This window comes from Dromaius novaehollandiae, chromosome 8 (genome assembly GCF_036370855.1).
Source record: "Dromaius novaehollandiae isolate bDroNov1 chromosome 8, bDroNov1.hap1, whole genome shotgun sequence".
In the NCBI taxonomy this organism is placed as follows: domain Eukaryota; kingdom Metazoa; phylum Chordata; class Aves; order Casuariiformes; family Dromaiidae; genus Dromaius; species Dromaius novaehollandiae.
In genome coordinates this window covers 35,580,508-35,600,518 of record NC_088105.1, presented here as the reverse complement: position 1 = coordinate 35,600,518, position 20,011 = coordinate 35,580,508, and the positions used below count along the sequence as shown (strand labels likewise).

The 20,011-nt window shown below is 45.6% G+C and overlaps 2 protein-coding genes across 2 annotated transcripts; both read left to right on the top strand.

Moving 5' to 3' along the window:
* The first annotated feature begins 729 nt into the window (after positions 1-729).
* TXNDC12 (thioredoxin domain containing 12) lies at positions 730-11,518 on the top strand. Its single transcript, XM_064516202.1, has 7 exons — positions 730-962; positions 2,751-2,811; positions 8,503-8,555; positions 9,300-9,373; positions 9,938-10,007; positions 10,097-10,180; positions 10,606-11,518. Exons 1-7 carry the CDS (start codon positions 875-877, stop codon positions 10,683-10,685), a joined length of 510 nt encoding a protein of 169 aa, XP_064372272.1. The 5' UTR covers positions 730-874; the 3' UTR covers positions 10,686-11,518.
* On the top strand, positions 2,818-6,318 carry KTI12 (KTI12 chromatin associated homolog). Its single transcript, XM_026105706.2, has one exon. It carries the CDS (start codon positions 4,468-4,470, stop codon positions 5,188-5,190), a length of 723 nt encoding a protein of 240 aa, XP_025961491.2. The 5' UTR covers positions 2,818-4,467; the 3' UTR covers positions 5,191-6,318.
* Positions 11,519-20,011: the final 8,493 nt, after the last annotated feature.

The window sequence follows — 20,011 nt, the reverse complement described above, 5'->3', positions numbered from 1 at the left end:
CATGGCGCCCAAGCGTAACGCGAGCCCGGCCCGCTCGCGTACGGTGCGGCAGGGTCCTGGTCTGTCACCCCGGTGCAGCGCAGCACCGGCTCGCTGTATCTCCTTTTCTAAACCGGAGGGGGGAAATACAAAGCTTTGCAAAGCGGGAGCGCCTGCAGAGTTCCTGCTCGCGAAGTAAACGGGAGTTTGGCAAGTTAACGCAAGTCTCCGGCGAAGGTGCCCGTCGCCGCAGCCGGGCTGGCACGGCCGCTGGCTGCCCGGGCCCCCCGCCCTCGGACGGCGCCCGGGGCGCAGCGGCCTCAACCGTGCGATCCTGCGGCTTGCCGGCGACCTCGCCCCCTTCGTAGACCCCCGCTCATTTATTAAATGTTTGCAGTCGGTTTAACCTTCCCAGGCACCTGGAGCAACTCTGAGAGTGGCGGAAATAGTGTTTATTTGACAAGGAAAAATAAATTAAAACATAAAAATAGAAACCCGGCGCTGCCTGTTCCCGCAGAGACAAGTCTTAATTGGGGCGGGGGGAGGGGGGAACAGGACACAAGGGCTTTTGGCGCCCGGCTTGACCGAGGAACCGGCCGCTACCTCAGCGGCCTCGGCCACCCGCGCAGACCGGGAGGGAAGCGACGAAACCGGGAGCCCTCAAAAGCCGGGAGAAAGAAACCCCGCCCGGGAGCGCCGCCGCCCCCCTCCGCGCCTCAGCCGGGAGGCGGTGGCGGCGGCGCTGCCCCGCCCACATCCGCCGCGCATCACTTCCTGCCCTTAAAGGGGAAAAAAAAAACGTGAAAGAAGAAAAAAAAAATCAGCGGGGCCGGTGCGATCCCGAGGCGGAGGCACCGGGGCAGCACTGCGTGAGCGCCGCGGGCCCGCGTGCGCCATGGCGGCCCGGGCGGCGGCGGCCGCCTCCGTGTGCTGCCTGTGTCTGGCGCTGGTGATCGCCGCCGCGGCGGACGGGCTCGGAAAGGGTCAGGCCTGGGGCGCGGGGCTGCAGCGGGCCGGGGGGGGGGGCCGGGGGCGGGCGGCGGGGGAGCGCGGCCCGGGGGGGGGGGGGGGTGCGGCGCGGGCTGAGGGGGCCGGGCCGGTTTATTCCGGTTTATTCCGGTTTGGAGGCAGAGCGTCGCCTTTCGCCTCGAGCGGCAGGTGCTTCTCGGGCCGCCTGTGCTGCCGAGGGAGAATTTCGTGATTTTTTCTGGTGTTGAGCCACGACCGTGGGCAGAGTTTGCCTCACGCAGGTTGCGTGCGGGGAAGGCGTCGCGGGCAGGAGCCCTGTCCCCGCCGCGCTCCCGCTTGGCTTCCCGCTTGCCCCCCGCGTTGGGTTCGCCTCGCTTAACCGCCCTGTTTGGTAACTTCTTGTGGGACCTGGGACCACGTGGCGGGTCCTGGGGCTTCGTCCGGAGCGATACTGGGAGTGACATCAGCTGCGCGAGGAGGGTCCTTCCGCAGAGCCAGATCTCGGCTGCGGCGTTGGTGGTGATACAGCTCCATCAGCGGTAGCGAAGCGTGGTGGCATGAGTCCCACACGTTCAAATATTAAGGATGGCAAGCTGTCATTTGTGGTTGATTCCTAACTTCGCTATCATTAAAAAGAAGCACTGGCTGATACGTTATTTAATGCTTTCAAGAGCATCCCGAAGCTCACCACAGAGTGCTTCTTCATTAAAAGAATAACTTCTAAAAAGCCTTTGCTACCTAGGCCGGCATAAGGTTTTCCCTGTGTTAGCATGTTGGCCTTTGAGTGAAATAGTCCACATGTCAATATTCGAGGTAAATACGACTTCTGCTGATAACCCAACCTTTGTTGGCCTTGCTACGTTCAGATGGTTTGAATGTAGGTTTGTTTCTGGAGCTGACTCTAGAGCCGAGAGGTGTGACAGACGGGAACAAGATACACCCGCCTCACTGCTCGTAAAGCTAAATATTTGATGTGTTGCATCACGTATGCTCACGGTAGTTTGTATAAGGACAGCTGTCCTCTGCCTTCCCCCGTCAGCTCGTGGCCCATGCGCAGCGCTCAGAGTCTCCTCTCAGTTCTCTGCTTGGCTTTTGGCCATGTGATGATATTGGTGTGTTGGTTATAGAGTCAAAAAAGTGGCAGTCTCTGCTTTGCAGCTGTTAAATGTATGTTCATTCAGTCCTTCCTCAACTGATGTAACACGACTTGTTATCCAGTTACTGAATAGGACGTTGCCTGTGTTTTTCAGTCACTGTAACATCCAGAAAGCTGTAATGGGGCTTTTCTTCACTCTTTTACGATAATTATCAACAGCTGTAATGTTTAATGTAGTATTTCTAGAGCAATTAATAATCATTTATTGGCCTTGGTATTTTAAGTTTTGCATTAGTTCACATTCAGCAGGATTTAGGAAGCCAAACGGGAACATGTTTAATTTGTCCCTAATCAGTTAATAAATGTTCACAGATTGAGAAGGAATGGGGACTAATCAGAAGGCACTTTATTTTAATCTCTGTTTCGGAGAATTTTTTGTCATTTGCATATGTGTAAATATTCATATGTGTGTGGTTTGCTTTTCTTAATTAATTTCAGTGGGATTCCTCATAAGACTCTGTGGGTTGTTATTTGTCTCTCCATGACTTTCCAGTCATTTTTTTCCATTTTTTTCAGGACTGGGATTATAGTTTGCTTTAAAAAGGAATATAAAATGAGCTGAAAATATCCTTAGAGATTAGACTATTTTTGTCTGTTAGTTGGCATGTTTTATTATGCAACGTTTATAAACCCTTCTCTCCGGCAGGTTTTGGAGATCATATTCATTGGAGAACACTAGAAGATGGGAAGAAAGAGGCAGCAGCCAGGTATGTTACATAGTTCTAAATACAGAAAAGTGGCTCTAAGAAAGTCGCAAAGATTCTGTATCAACCTGAAATTTAACTGCAGAAAGTAGTAATTATTAGAAGATATGAAGGTGGTTTAGGAGACTGTTCAGAGCCCTGTAGTCTATCAGAGAGAAAATACAGATTTGCTGAGGCATCGCCTCGGTTTAACCACATCAGTCTAAGTACGTGATTGAAGTTCTGTCATGTCTTTGAAATGAGAAGAAAATAGTTTTTGACTGTCATAGCACAGAAAGATGTGGACCCTGAACCCACAAACATTTACACATACTTACTAGTACTCACTCAATCCCCCTGAATTCACCCTTGCTAATAGCTTCCGTAAAATTGAATGTGCCTATATAGATCTGATGCCTTAATGTGGGATGTGACAGTTACTTTGTTACCATCTGCAAAAGCAGTCTGAAGGTTTCAAACTACAGTGAATAAGTAAGTCGTTTAAATAGAACCTTTGGGGGTATACTTAAACTCTAAAACAACATTGTCACTATTAAAAGGTCAAAAATGTATGTTTTAATTTGTAAGCTATATCTGACACTATATGTGCAGGCGCACAATACTGACATTAGCGCAAATTGATTATGCCTTCTGGGTTTGACGGTTAATTGAATTTTGTACTCAAACTGATCCATCTGGTGCGTTCCACTCACCATACAACATCTAGCACAGACACCAAATTAACACAGATGATACAGTCGAGAAGTCTAACAAGTGCTTAACTGGACATTTTAGCATTTATTTGATATACTGGTACAAAAACTAGACAATTTCAGTGTTTGCAGGAATAATCATGGCATTGCTTTGCCACGAAACAGGGAAAGTCTTAAAATGAGTTAGACCGTTAGGCTGCTGGGAGGATACGCTGTCAGGTGAGGGCAGCAGCAAGGTTTCCGCTTGGAATACGCCCCTGGAGCAAGTGATTTGTGCAGTGCACACACTCTTCCTTTCTTGCTGGAAGCACAGAGCTGCTCACCTATTTGAGCTCAGCAGCATTAGAGTGTTAGTGAATTGCAAGGCTTGGGAGAAACCAACAAAAAGAGAAGATCAGCAGACCGAAAAAAGCAGATTTTTGTTCCAAGTCTGACCCATAGGGCAGGACATGAAAAATTATCATATAAAACTATCTTTAAAGCATTTAAAGCTTATTTAAAGGGGGGTTAGTAGATCACCTTGCGTATGGAGAATTATAAAAGCAGATGCAGTTATCGGTCATACTCGGTCTTACATCGGTATATAAAGATTACTTTAATCATGAAAAGGAAGCAATAAATATAGATGGTCGTGGCGTTCAGTAGAATCAAAGGTTGCCTTTCACCTGGGCTAGCGCTTGTCACGGTGCGCTGGCAGGCTCCTGTCTGCGGCCCTCCTGTCCGTAGCTCCTTCGCGGCTGGCAGTCGGGCAGCAGCCTGCAGCGAGCGCCAGCTGCCAGCGGCCCTTCGGCCCCGCGGAGTCCGGTGCGGCGGTGCCGCCGGGGCGCCCGGGAGCAGCTGGTTTCCGAGCGGGCGGCTGGGCGCAGTCACGGAGTCGCCCTCGGGGGAGGCGCCGGGCGGCGGCGGCGGTTGCCCGGCGACGGCGTGACGCGAGCGGAAGCGCGGGGAGCGCGTCCGGGTCGCGGCGATGCCGCTGGTGGTGCTGTGCGGGCCGCGGGGCAGCGGCAAGAGCCGCCGGGCCGCCGAGCTGCGGGCGGCGCTGGGCGGCCCCGAGCGGGCGGCGCACGTGGTGGCCGAGGCAGAGGGCGGGCGGGCGGCGCTGCTGGCCGAGGTGGAGCGGCGGCTGGGGCGGCGGGACGTGGTGATCGTGGACGCCGGCAACGAGCTGCGCAGCGTGCGCTACGAGCTGTACTGCGCGGCGCGGCAGGTGGGCACGGCGCGCTGCCTGCTGCACTGCACCGGCGGCGCCGCCGGCCCCGCCGACCCGCCCTTCGAGGCCCCGGACCCGCGCAACCGCTGGGACCGGCCGCTCTTCACGGTGGGCGCCGAGGAGCCGCTGCCGCTGGCCGACATCCGCGCCGCCCTCTTCGAGAGCCGCCCGCCGCCGCCGCACCGCGCCACCCGCGCCCAGCCGCTGCAGTCGGCCGGCTTCCTGCACAGCCTCGACCGCGTCACCCAGGAGGTGCTGGCCGCCGTCCTGGACGCCCAGCGCGGCGGCACCCAGCCCGGCCAGCTGGTCCGCGTGCCCGGCGCCGCCGAGGCGCTGGTGCTGAGCCGGCCCGTCGGCATGGCCGAGCTGAGCCGGCTGCGGCGGCAGTTCATCAGCTACACCAAGATGCAGCCCAGCGACGAGAACCTGCCCCAGCTGGCCAGCATGTTCCTGCAGTACCTGAGCCGCAGCATCCAGTGAGGCCCGCGGCGCTTGCGAGGTTGCTGCAGGTTGTGCTCCGGCTGTCGCTTTCCACCCACTGACCCCGAGGAGCTTGCGTACTGCCCGTCCCGTGTGAGATTCGGCAGCCACGGCTGTGGGAAGGTGGATCTTGCGTTCCTGCGGCAGCTGAACAAGCTGTGCCAGGGAGAGGAGCAGCAGAGGTGCCACCCCCTGTTCTCCCCATCTTCTGGAAAGGAATTTCCTCAAGCAAGTGAACAGCCTCCCATGGAGACCTAAACCCCCAAAATCATAGCGTGTGAAGCTGAAAGCCCAAAGGTGATGGCTGTGGCGGAACCTTCTCCCCTCCCTGTCGGCATACGTCTTGAATAAGAAGGCTGGTTTTCTAAGGCTCTCTCCAACTACGTCAGGCTGCAGAAGAGGCTTCTGTTCCAGGACTAGAGCATGCGATATTTTTAGGATGCAACTGTTTCAAGAAGTCCTACTGAACCCAAGAGATAGATCTGTGCATGCTGCACAATGGAAGGGTGCTGGCTTAGCAAGCTCAAACCTCTCTTATTTTATTATTAAACCTGAAACAGTGTGCCTTAAATGGAGTGGAGTCTTAATTTACTTGCAGAACTATTTTATTGAAATAACTTGCTATGGCTTTTCTCTGCAAGATCATTATTAAACACATTTAAATACCTTAATTGTTTAAGAATGACTGCTGTCATAACACAGATGACCTGAAATGACATTGTCTGCTCCAGGTCTGACCTTGAAACTCTGCTGTAAGTCTTTACCAGCTGTGACTGAATAGCTTACTTTTGGCCTTACTTCCAACTTATTTCAGTCTTTGCCATATGAGGTATATAGCTATACATAGTTCTCTACTCTCTTACTTTCTGATGGATGATTCACCCCCCTTTTTTGTAAACACTGTTGGGTTTTGGTTTTAACTGTACATGTAGTGTTACCTGAGAGGAAATGGTGAAGGGAGCAGGAAGAGTTACTTAAGTGAGTTGCTCAGCATTTACCGTTTATCTGATATACCAGCTGATAAATGGACCTCTGTATTGTGGAACTGAGAAATGACTACAAAAATGTTTTGATGTATATAATCTCATTTCCTAATCAGAGTAAAGAGAATAAAGTGGAAAAAATGCATTCAGTATCTGTAAAACTTCTGTCAGTTCTCACTGGCTCATAGCTTGTATTTCAGGGTTGCAGACACCTTCATTTAAAATCTGTTTTGAAAATTTCTCTTAGCATGAAAAAAGAAAATGTGGTTCAGTTACTAGATGGTTGAACTCTTATGACCTAAAGCACTGATCCTTGATAATAAGAGCAGCACATATTTTCCGGACTTAAATCAGCCCCTTCTAGAGAAAGGAGCAAAATCATGTTGGGCTGTTTGGATACAAGGAAGAAAGTGTATTTTCATCATTACATGTAAGAGAGAAAGGGAAAAGATGAAGATGTAATACTAGCTTCACTAGGGAAGTTTGCATTCTTGCTCTTCACTGCAGAGTCCTCTGTAAAGATGATGTTAACGTATTGGCTATTTAGAAATGGCAGACTTCTGTTTGAACTACTCTAAATGTGAATTCCTTCCTCTCTACCCTTCCCTGGTTCTGAAGGCCATAACTGAATGTTGCTGAATAGAGATTTCCCTTCAAACCTATCTACAACTAAATAAGAACTTGCCCTACAGTTCTGCTAGTAATAAATTTATTTGCCATCACGTGCAAAGCTGTTTAAATTCTATGGGTGAAAACCCTGAGAACCTTACCTTATTCTTAACCCCTAAAATGGTAATATTCAGAGTTTACAATAGCAAAAAGCTTAACTTCGCTTTGCCTTGCATTCCTGAAAATAAGTGTCTGTATGCCATGTTTTCTGTGCATCTTTCTAGATTCCTCCTTTCACCTAGTTTTAGTTTGTTTTTACTGTTCTGGAAGCTATAGCACTATCACCAGCTCCCCTTGGATACTCCGCTATAGCTTAAAGGATTTATCAGTAAGACAAAGGAATATGAAATTCCCAGTAGCTTAGTCTTTCTTAGTTTATTGCACCAGTCAGGTTTCACCAGTTCAGCTACTGGATGGTAGAAACAATGAAAGCTTGGTAAAAACTTCCACATGCAGAAGGTTTGGAGGTAAGCGCTGTACTACTTAGATGTGCTCAGAGTAGGTCCATACTGTGTAGCAACGCAAGTCACCTGTAGGTATGTCACTTTTTTTGTTGAAAAGGTAAACTTGATGTTAACTAGTCAAGGCATTTTACTCAGAGCAGTGAAGTAATGGGATAAGTAGTGAGTAAGCAGTGAGTAATAGGATCACCACCACTAACAGGAGGAAATATGTTAAATTCCTAGTGTGTTTAAGGTCTCTGTCTAATCACATAATGCAACCTGAATACATTACAAAGGGGCTTAGAGAATTTGAACTTGGTAAGCCTGACTTTGTCAGAAGGTGAAATGCTAGGGGGATTTTTTAAGAACATGGTTAAATAAAACATAGGCAATGGAAACTTAGTCTATAGGAATGTGTCGGTAGTGATGGTCAAGTGAATTCTCTGGGAAGAGAGAGAGAGAATAATATTCATGGTCACTTGATACACTGAAGTTAATACTCTACATTATCCTTTGCAAGTAACTGCTCATTATTAATTGTATGGGGAACTTAGGCTCTTAACTTTGGTCCTTTACACTGCACTTCATTTACGCTTCAGTTTTACACAGTGCCCTTCCTTGCTTGTCCTGCCGCTCGTCACAGCTGTCTCAGATTTGTTGCAGCACACCACCAGGTTGGAAACTAGCGTGGCAACTGAGGGGTTTACTTGGTTACTGTGTTTATTATTGCTCAATGCAGGGTCTTAGCCCTGGGAGCCTGTAAAAGGGAGCAGCTGAAACGCCTGGACATGAATGGGGAAAGAGGTAGAAGTATGGCTGTCATCCTCTGGATTGACTCGAGCAACCATGAAAATCTACCCTGAGATATCTAGAGTAGCTGGTGTGACTAACTACTGTCAACTTGGTAAAAAAAATACATCTCCAGTGGTGCATCTAAGCAAATCTGAATTAAGAGCAAACCTCGCAAAGAGAAAGTCTCCTGGTATGTAATAAGTTATTGGCTGGCACTTAAATTATTTTTACACATATTTAAGATTGTGAAGATCTTTTGCAAGAAAAGAAAACCTTAGACCACAGCAGAAGCTATTTACGTTTCTGTTATTTTCTAGTACATATAGCCTTTGTAGGTATCTTGATGGTTACAGCATGCATGTAATAGAATTTGGTTTAAAGGCTCAGTTGTAAGCTTTCTTTGACTTTTTTTTTTCTTTTTGAAGTGGTTTGCCTCTTATGGTTATCATCCACAAGTCTTGGTGTGGAGCTTGTAAAGGTAGGTATATTTAGTACTGCAACTTGCTGAAATTTCTAATTGACTCTTCTATACAAATTGTGTTTAAATCATATACAAATTATGTGAGAAACATGAACTCTGCATTCAAACTGTAGCTAGCTTTATTTCACCTAGAATGGTATAATGGGGCGCCACTTTACCTGTTAGTACTGCCAAAAGCCAGCCACGTCTAAATAATAGCAAACCAATAGCTGTAATATCGCACTTTTCTATTGGCCACAATTTCTCCTGTGCTGTGCTGTAAAAGTGGAGCAGAATGAATGATATTCAAGGAGGAAAGGATGAATTAGGAATAAATTACTTTACTTTAAGTTGGTGTTTCTTGGAAAGTAAGGCTTTGTCCTTTTCAGTACCACAAAGGAACAAGCTGGGGATAAAGGCTTAAGGGTGCACTGGATGGTTGAGAGAGAGCTAGAGGATTGTAGGAAGCTTTTTGCTTCTGTTCTATGGGTTCAAATATGACCACATATGCCTGTTGGGCAGGTTTCACTGTATGACTGCTCAGCAAGGATTGCTTCAGTTACCTGCTGCTCTGAGCTGTGGCTTAAGCAGTTTGACACAGATACTCCATTTACTCAAAGCTCATTGAAAAGTACCTGCTCTCCAGAGGGAGGAACGGAGTAGAGATTTTGGTGCTGACCTGAAATCTTTTCTACCTGGTTTATACATCTTTTTTTTTCTTCTTCTCCTTTTCTTCTCCTTTTTCTTCTTTTTCTTAACTAGCTTTAAAGCCAAAGTTTGCTGAATCCAAGGAGATCTCTGAACTTGCCCATAATTTTGTTATGGTCAACCTTGAGGTAGGCTGCTCTCTGGTTTTTGTCTGTGTTACTGCTAAGTAATTAAGCATTTGGAATCCTTCTCACTGGTTGCATCCTTTCTTGGTTGTATCCTATTCTGGCATACCTGAATAGGTTGTTCTGGATTGATTGATATAGCTGATTGTTTTCAAAAGAAATCATATTCAATACTATTATTTTAATTGTTGTTATGAACCTGACTCTCTTCCATAGTCTCTTTAACAATTTGTACCTTGTGTCATTCTACTGCAGCAATAAAGAAATTTAAACTCATTCTCTCATTACATATCAAGCATTCCACCACCAAAGTGAAGTCTGTTTAGTGCAAATTGACAAAACAGCAACAAAATTATGATTATTTTCACAAATGATACTTGTTTGGGTGAAAATAATTTCATTTCCTTTGAAAGTGGAAGATAGTGCAGTTAGCTCTCTCCTGTTCAAGATGTACATTGCTCAGGGTAACTGCAATCTGAAGACAATAGCTTGTTTCTTTAAAATAAATGCTGTGTTTTGTTAGATATCTCACCAGTATGTCCCCTCTTTTCTGTCTTGCTTTGGTAGGATGATGAAGAGCCAAAGGATGAAGCCTTTAGTCCTGATGGAGGTTACATTCCCAGAATCCTTTTCATGGGTAAGACATCCACAGCTGTTGTATCCACCCACAGGACTGTGTTCTTATTGTTACCACCTAAACATCCTGTTTGATTTCTTGCTTTATAGATCCCAGTGGAAAAGTCCACCCAGAGATCATAAATGAGAAAGGAAATCCCAGCTACAAGTATTTCTATACCAATGCTGATCAAGGTACATGCAAAGGAGTTTGAAGTGCATCTTTAGTCGGGGAGTGTGAAGGACGAAGTAAGATTGGTTTTGAGTGGAAGAAAATAATATTTCACAGTGTAACTGGAAGCTGTTACATAGAGGGTGAATGAGAGACTCTTTTGTGCTGTGAGGAACTGTGTTCAGAATTAGGATGCACCTCAGAGGACAAAATCTGCAGGACCTAAGCTGTCTCTGCATTTGTGGTGTGGAAAACCACACAATTCACATGATCCAGCTACAAAAAGTTGTGAGAGAGAAGAGCACAACTGTGTTTTTTTTTCCATGGGTTACTTTGTTGATGTGCATTCTGTAAATTTATGTTGATTTAAAACATTTTCATTACCAGGAGACCTTGGTGTTTTGGTCTTGAGATTAATCAGTTGATATCTCTCTGTCTAATCTTACAGTTGTCCAAGGGATGAAGGAGGCCCAGGAGAAGCTGACAGGTGATGCTTTCAAACAAAAACACCTGGGAGATGAACTATAATAAATACACTGAATGATGCTTTTCCATCACTTCAAAACTCTGAAATTATTCTGTTTTTTCTTTATTATTTTTTATTAAGCCATTAAAGAGGCCAAGAATATAGATACACTGGAGGGACATAATTCTCCTGTAAACAATGTTAGGTTAAACCATGTTTGAAATGCACACACATGCATCAACTCAGTGTTATCTCCTCTTTTGCCTCGCAGGTTGTGCTGTAATGGTCACTTGCAATTAGATAATGTGCAAACACACTGATCCCAGAAGGGAGATCGTGTAGCTGCCTGTAGGACAGCAACCACTAGTATTTTGTGTTAAAAGGGAGGTGTGTGGGGCAAAACATTCATCCGAGGACAAACAGTGTGATTGGAATAATTAGAAGTAGCCACCATTTTGATGTTTAATCAGGGTTTGATCCCTCTTTGCTCACTGGTATTATGTGATCCCATTGTTTTTACTGGTGATATTCAGATGAATGGGGCATGTTCCTGGGCCAGACATTTTTCAGACATTCCCACACCATTAATTCCACCACTAAATCAAGTAGAATAATTTTCATGAATGTCCAAGAAGCATGTGAAATTATTAGCTCAGCAAACATATTTTTATGTAGAATTCTGTGTGGTGATTTATCTTCATTTGCCTGCAGGCAGAAACTGAACTTATTCCTTGTGCACTCACCTTTTGATTGTTTTATGAAGAGAAGGTGGGTTATGTTAAAGCATTATGGGGATTCCCCTTTTATTCTTTGAATGTTTTTGGAGAATGCCTTGCCATCACATTGTACTGTATTTTTGTACCAGGGTGAAAAATTAAACATTTTTAAACACAAATATGTGGACAGTGTTTTGTGGTAAATGGCATAGCTTTCCATTCTTAAGAACTAGGAAATATATTCTTGTTTATGTTGCAGTGGTTATTAATACTGAACATCACAGCTGAAGAAGGTTTATCCTTTTTATAATTAAAATACAACAGTAGCTTTCCATGTAATTATAATTCAGCCATTCTTGTACTATATATACTGTTGAGGGCAGAATAAACCTAGCATTTATCTACTGGAGCTGAAAGGAAAATGACTCGAATGTTTCCTAAACATAGCATAGCACTTAATCCATTGACTAAGAAACATTTTTAGAACAAGTCAGAATGGCTCTTGACCAGTGACAGGGTACGAAGGAAGCAAATGTTACTGTCTGAGGAAGGAGTACTCTAAAGAAGCCACTAAAGAAAAATCACAGAATCACAGAATTGTTGAGATTGGAAGGGCCCTCTGAGGACTATCTAGTCCAACACCCCTGCTCAAAGCAGTGAACTAGACAGGTTATTCAGGACCATCTCCAGTCAGTTATTGAGCATCTCCAAGGATAGAGACTCCAAAACCTATCTGCATTACCAGTTCCGGTGTTTAGTTGCCCTCATAATAAAGTTTTTTTTTTATGTTTAAGTGGAATATCCTATATTTCAAATTTTGCACATTGCCTCCTGTCCTGTCACTAGGCATGACTGAGTTATGCACACTGATAAGATCCCTCCTGAGGATCACCTCTTCTCAACTTCATGTCCATCAGGACTCCCCAGTCCTTCTCTGCAAAGCTGTCTTCCAGGCTTTTCTCCTCCAGTCTGTATCATCTGCAAACTTGCGGAGGGTGCATTTGGTCCCATCATCCAGGTCATTCATGAAGAGGTTAAACATCCTTGTCCCCAATTCGACTCCTGGGAGACGCCACTAGTGACTGGCCTCCAGCTTGCCTTTGTGCTGCTGATCACAACCTTCTGAGCCTGGCAGTTCTGCCAGTTTTTAGTCCACCTCACTGTCCATTTAGCTAGACTGCACTTCATCAGTTTGTCTGTGAGGCCGTTAGAGGAGACAGTGTTGAAAGCCTTACTAAAGTCAAGGTAAACAACATCTGCTGCTTCCCCCTCATCCCACTGAGCTAGTCATCTAAAGGAAAATCCTGTCCAAAAAGCAGATGGAAAATAGAAGGTACATAGGCTGCAGAGTTGTGCTTTGCAATAGCCTGTCCGTTTGCTGTTGACATGACTGCCTACTGTTTTTTTTAGAGAACAGAGAGGAGAATTTCCTTATGGGGTTGTACGCCTCTGCCAGTAAACCTTTTTAAGGTGCCTGTGTAAGTTCTGCATGTTACAAACTCCAGCATGCTGTTTACTCGCTAGTGGGAGGCAGAGCTAATCCAACATACGCACTGAGGGCTTGTTTTCACTTGAACGTTCCCATTAAGTCATACTTTATCTACATGATATGCTGTGGAGTCAGCAACACAAGTCAGAGTCAAAAGCAGAGTTACAGACCAGCTTTACTTCTCATCCTCTAACGAGTGTTAGTCCTGGCAGGATTGTCCTCGTGTTCCCCCCATTGCCCTTTTCCTTGCCGCTGGTGGCGTTTTCAGTTGCACGTGTTCTCATCTACAGTGTGACAGTCAGAAGGCTGCAAGTCCTTTCTCTATCTTATGAGCGTATCCTTCTGCCTCCAACTTGTGAGGCTGAGTGGATGGTACAGGAATTGCTGAGCTCACTGCATTTCAGTTTTCTCATATGTTCTGTGGTCCTAGTGTGGCTTTTTAACTCACACCCACTAGATTTAGTCTGGTAGTTTCATGTGAAATGTTCTGTGTTTGTTGGGTGTTAATATGATGGAAACCAAAGGAACAAAAAATAAGCATCTGTATGTATGCATAAAAATGGGTGTGTATATGTATACACATACACACATGCACATACCTGCATGTCATTCATCTTTCTTTGCAGTTCCCAAGAAATGCTAAAGATGCACTGCTACATTTTCCTTTTTTGCCATGTTCTGCAGGAACTCAGCCTTGGGACTTCTCCAGTCAGCTAAATCCTACACATTCCTTTCTGGAAGATTTTCCCTGAAAAATGAAAGGGTTTGGAGGCTTTTTAGATTATGTGAATCAGATTTTTAATATGTTCCAAAATAGGCATTTTACTCATAAATAAAACAAAAAGAGAAGCCTCAAAGAACACCATCTTGCCATCTTTATTAAACTAGGTAATACAATTGGGAGGGAAAAGGACAGCTGCTTAGGCACAGAAGCCCTCCTTCAGTTCTGAAATAGAAGCAATCATCTTTAAGCTAAACAAAAGACAAGAACAATTGCTCTGGATTTAATGTGATCAAATTAATCAGTTGCACAGCTGAACGGAGAATGTCTTTGGACACTTGCAGGCAATAAGATACCCGTAACAAACACAAAGAGATGAATTTCTATGGATAATTTTGAGGAGCTAGCTGAGGACCTTATGTGGGGAAAACTGTTGTATACCATATACCCAACACGCCTACTGAGTCCATTTTTATGGCTCAGTAGTGTTATGAATTTTAGTTTCCAGACTTGCTGTCCTTTAAGGGATTTTGGGCACTAAAATTCAGCTGGACACTACAGGACAATGACTCGGTGGAGTTAGTGGGTTTATTGCACTTTACAGTTACCCTGCTCAGCTACTACAGTTATTCTACAGGTTTTACCCTCTGCTTCTCTTGCAAATTGGCTAATAAATTAACAATCAAATTGAGCTCAGCAACTATTCTTAAGCCTATTGTATCAGCCTTCAAAGTAAATAATTCTGTTCAACTCCTGAAATAGGATTTGTGTTCTGCACAAATTGTCATTCTTCTAGCTGTATCAGCTGACCTAATAAAAAACAGGTCCTCTCTGACACTTCTTAACTTCGTTCATACCCTTAGATTGATGTAACTGTAAAAACCCATTGCCACTGTTTTTCCTACTTGCCACCAGGGGGAGGACTCTGCTTGTTCATCTGGGATATGATTCAAAAATTATAATTGAAAAAGCAATTACCCATGCAAAATAGCAGGGTGCAACTCTGTGATTTACTAGGCACACTTGCACAGCAACCCTGCCCTTGTTTTATCTCTGCAATTAAATTATAGTCTGTGACACGCACATCATTTGTCCCAAAGCCTTGCTGTGCAAAAGGCTCTTATTTCAGAAGCAACGTGGCCTCCGAGTAATATTTAAAAAATTCTCCACCTACAGAGATCTCTTCCATGACAGATATGGGAAGTGTGTTTCAGCCTTTACACTTAGGACCAACCTGATTCAAAAATACTTTCCTTCACCTCTTCTCTGATGCATCTCCTCTCCTTCAGCACTTTCTGCCTTCCAGACTTTGCTACTTCAAATGGAAAAACTATCCTGTGACCCTTCTTCCTGTGGCATCATTTAGGTGATGGCTGTGTCCTACCTTTTCGTACAGGGCAAGCTAGTGTGGCCTCAGCCTCCCTGCCATCCCTTGTACTTGCTCTGCTCTTGACCATGCTTTTGTCCTTCTTGGTAGCAAGGTGGAGCTGAGCACTTGCTGGCTGGGGTGGTGTTTGTCCAGGGTGACAGAATACAATATATGTCCTCCCATGCCTTGATTGCTATGGGCAGCTAGTTAACAAGTGTAAGAGCCAGTTCACATCTCTGGATTGCAGGCTAAACTTACTTTTGATCTGTTACTTAAATATAAATGTTTTTCTCTTGGTATCTAATGTTTTATACCTTGATATTTTAGTCACTAATTCCTAATGCGGATTCTTTACATCATTCTGCTTTTTGATCTAGACTGGATGATGAATGCTGTCTGGCATGTTCTCCCATAGAGAGGGATACTTTGGGAACCCTTCATCCTGCAGTTGCTTTATGTACATTGTGTAACTTCATGCACACGAGCAACTCCACAGTGTTTAGAGGAGCTTCTTACAGGTCACTATTTGTATTTGAGTCTAAAGTTAATTACGCACTACAGCAGCTCAACAGTGCACATTAACGGAGACCTCGTATCATCCTTGTTTCTTGCACATGTGCATTTGCATACGACTTGCAATAAACCTGTATACTTACACAACTTCCTCCCATTCATTCCCCAAATCCCCTTGGATTCTCAGCTTCTTCCCTTTTCATGAGGAGAATAAAACCCAAAGACACTTCAAAATCTGTAGTGTAGACCCAAGCCAAATCAATCTCACACAAACAAACATGCTGTCAGCTCCCTGCCTCCCAGAAACAACCCACAGAGGAAAAAAACTAAAGTTAATTAAAGAGTGACTCGATTGCAGCTAGCCATCTGGCTGCCTGTGAACAGAGGTTGCTCTGTGCACCTGGGGCTGAGCAGGCTTTAAGGAAGTGTCAGCTAGAGATTCTGGAAAGCTTCTCTCTGCCTTGCAAAGCAGCAGGGGACAAAAGTGCAAGAGGCAAGAATGCCAGCACTGCCAGAGCGTCCTGTCCATCATTCGAGCGAGAGGAGTTCAGGACTCGTCTCCTTCAAATGTGCTTTTGTCCCCACGTCGAGTTCTCTGCCATCATATCTAGCCTGTATCAAACTGATAATGAGCTTCATTCACTGTCCTCACAGCTTGTACACTGAATAGCTTTGCAGCGAAACATTATTAAATCTCTATGAGTGCAAGGTCCTATATCCTTGGAGATGATGAAACTCTCTTAAAAAGCTTTTGATGAGAGGAGAGGCATTTGCATTATGTTGTAAGATCTGTTTATGGCTGTAGTATTATGCCTGGTTGGCTTTCCTCAGCGTGGTGGAGCAGTTCAGGGCTATTGCTTCATAACTGTGGCTATAGGTATATCAAAACTTGAGATCTGAAGATGAAGATACAGAAAGCAATAATGGTGAAAGTACACTGAGCAGAACCCTATCAAGAGAGGAGAATAAAAAGGGGAACTTCACTGCAAATTAGTGCCCATTTCAAGGAAAGCAAAGCCAAAGGATGAGGCTTATCTACAACGTTGCATCCTGCTTCCAGGGAGCTGTGCAAGTTGTGTTGGGGGCTTGACCAGGGAGCTTGCTGCGTGAAGGGAACCTGGAAACAATCGCAAATGTCTATCAAAACGTTAAAAGCCATTTTGTGCCAAAACTATTTGGCATAGTATTAACTCATTCCCCTGTTCTTCCTCCAAGAAACAGGAGCTGATTGGGTAAGCAGGTTAGTCAAATAAACTCGGTTTGCTTTTCCTTTCAGAGTTTGTCTAGTGTTAGGAGCGGCTGCACACAATCCTCAGGCTTGCCATTGCCGTTTAGGGAGCACCGCTCCTAAAAGAGGTGGCGATTCGCTTGCACGGCGCCAGCCGGATACCACCACGTCAGCACGTCGCAAGCAGGAGGAATCGCCCCCCAGTGCTGCTGACTGGTTTCTGACGCCAGTCGCGAGGCTGTGGGAAAAGGGTCCAAGGCTTGTGGGATCCTCTCCAGGCTGTGACAAATGTCACGGCCCAAATTTGTGATGGCTAAATCAGTAGTAGGTTCCTTAGATTAGGGACAAAAGGAGAGAGCAGGAGATGCCAAAGGTCTCCATTCATAGCTAGCCTGGAAGTGGGGCCTGGCTGACCTGTGCTCAAAGCATGCCTCCGGACAGCAAGAGACGCTGTCACGCACCACCCTCATGGGCACACGTCCCGGGACAGGGCAGAGCAGCCCTTCAAGCGAGGTGCAGGCGTAGGCAGGGTACGTCCTGGCACGGGCTCACCGAGGGCTGGGTGCTGGGAAAACAATGAAGCATTTCTGAGCTGCTCCTGCCTTCGGCTTTTCTCCGGCTGACACGGGTGACTCCTCTTCGCAGATGTCTCCTCTTCTCCACTTCCTCTGTCCCTGTGGTGACGTGGGGCATGATGGGGAGACCACTTCCTAAAGTTCCCCCCTCCTAAAAAGGGAACGATCCCATCGCTGCCCTCCAAGCCAGGGAAGAGCGAGGGCCCACCGGAGCAATGCGGGGAGCCGGGCAGGGCTGCAGGCACAAAGCAGGGGGGGCCAACACAGCCCACGTCGACTCTGGGTAGGGCTGGAAGTAACTGGGAGATTGCTTGTTGGTATATGGCCATTTTTTGGGGCCACTTTGCACACGCATAACATGGGGAAGACGGAAGTGCCACGAAAATATTAATTGACAAGGATAGCAGATGTTCTCCCTGCTTTTTGAGTATGTTTCAGGAGGTGACATAACATGCTGTGCATAAGGGAAGCCCCACTGGCAGCACAGTCAAGCCTGGATGTCACCTTATTGTGCCACTTCTAATAGCAGGAACAGTATGCAAACTACATTTTTAAGGATTTTGGTTCATTAGCCATGCTAAAGAGAATTAAATTCACACACATTTTGGGGAGACAGCATGCCATATATATGCTGTGTATTCCATGCTGAAAAGAAGAGATGCCTGGGTGTATGCCACCTATCTGAATAAGGAGGATTTTGTTTTTTTCTTTGCAATTAGCACGTTTTATTCTAGCTTCCCTGGACAACAGCTGGCAATGAGCTGAAATCACTGCTCTGTGTGCAAACTGTGCTTCTTTGGGATATTGTTTTATCTACATTTGACCAAAGCTTATCACAAGTTTAGACAATGAGTCTTTTAAACTCAGGGTCATTACTGTTATTACTATTATTTACAGCATCACGTGTAGCAGGCCCTCATCCTTGATTTAGGTGCCTTGGTGCTGTTCTTGATGTAGTAATAAAGAAAGCAACAAATAAAATACTGTTTTTAGAAAAGTGAGGACTGAAAAGATTAAAATTATTTCGTCGGGTCAATTGCATTGTGTGAAGATGCTGTAACTTAAGTTAGAAATGCTGTGAGAGTAGCAGACTATGCGTATCATATGCTTGATAAATGTGCTTGCATGACTGCTGTGTGAGAGTCAGACAGATCCACATGTCAGGTTACGAGATAAAGCATAACATCTGCTCTTCCCTTCCCACTCATCATGCTTGCGAGAGCTCTCTCCTGCTTCACGTCTCCATTTGCCCAGCTATAAATCTAAAATAATTGAGGTCTCCCTCACAGGAAGCTGTGCCAGTAACGGACGGCTGTACAATGTCAAACCCTGGGTGGAGAGCGCAGTAGAAGTGCAAACAATACTCACTCCATAAATTATAGAAACACAGTGAAACAAAATGATAGACAGCTCTTGAAACAGCCTTAGAAAAGAATCACTACAAATTCCCCTGTCTCCTTATTACCTACACACATCCCTTCTCCTTTCAGTTAGTCCTGACTGAGAAAGAGCTTTTATAATGCTTTTGTGCGTGGCTGGATAGAAACACTGGCATTTCAGGAATGGGATGAATTCCGGAAAAGCCTTCAGAAGTTGGACTGCACAGTGGCTCTGTGCTTTTGGCTGTGATCACAGGATCTTAAATCAGCTGATCGCTAAGAAGATAAAACCTAAGTTAGAAAAAAAAAAAAGTAAACCTAAGTCATAATGTGTCCCTGGCATCAAAGATGCAGGTTTCTGTCCACAGCCACATGACCAGCGCAGAGCACTGTCCCCATCGCTGCCAAGACACAGCCTGACACCTGCTTTGGGTGGAGCGGAACCCAATTTTTAGAAAAGGCAGAAAACATATTTCCCAGAGCAATGAAAAGATTGCAAAGAGCTGGAAAACTTTTTGTAGGTGTCAGCCTGTTAGGCTGTCTGTGAAATAATTATTGTAACGGGGCTGGGGCTTGGTTCCAGTATTGATTACGTCAGGTTGCCTACACTAAATTGCTATCTTGCTTAAGACTTAAATTTGCACTGTTTAAATTCTCGACCACGAGAGTCTGACTTACCTAACAGTAATTTCAGTTGTGGTCTCGATGGCAGAAAAACATTGTCACTCTAGATGAGGGTGGAAAATCACTTGGGAGCTGGACAGAAGTGTCCCCAGGGCTGCCGGTGGATGGCTCTGACTTAAATCGAGATGAGCGGCTGTGTCCCACCTCTGATCCATGGTGGAGGAGTTCCCTGAAGCTTTGCTACAACTCTCCTGCGGCTGCTCCTAAGATGCACACGTTGGACGTATTCTAGTTAAAATCAAATTGCTGCACTTGCCCGCTTTCCACACACTCACAGTGCCACAACTAGCCCACTGCCCTGGGGAAATGTAGCCATAGAAGTACTTTACAGACAGCTTTAACACCATTAAACTGTTACAAAGCATGAGCTTGTCCAAAAGCTGGTTGAATCCACTCCAAAGACGGTTACTTAAGATCACTAGCTGTGCAAAAAGCTTTGCAAGCAGAGAAAGCGACTGTGTGCTGCCGAGTTACAGTGACGCACAACAAACCCAACAGCCGGCCACGGAGCGGCTGGGTGGGAAGGGGACAGTGTTCCGGGGGTGCAGGGCGCAGAGGCATCTGAGCTGCCTCGGTTCAGACCCCCGAGCTGGGAGGCCAGTCCATGTAGATGGCATATCTAGTCGATGGAGAGAAAATACAAACTCTGCAGTGTCTTTAGCCGGCTCCTGCGCTGACTTCCCTTCTCTGGTGATGGATGAAGAGCCGTGTCTT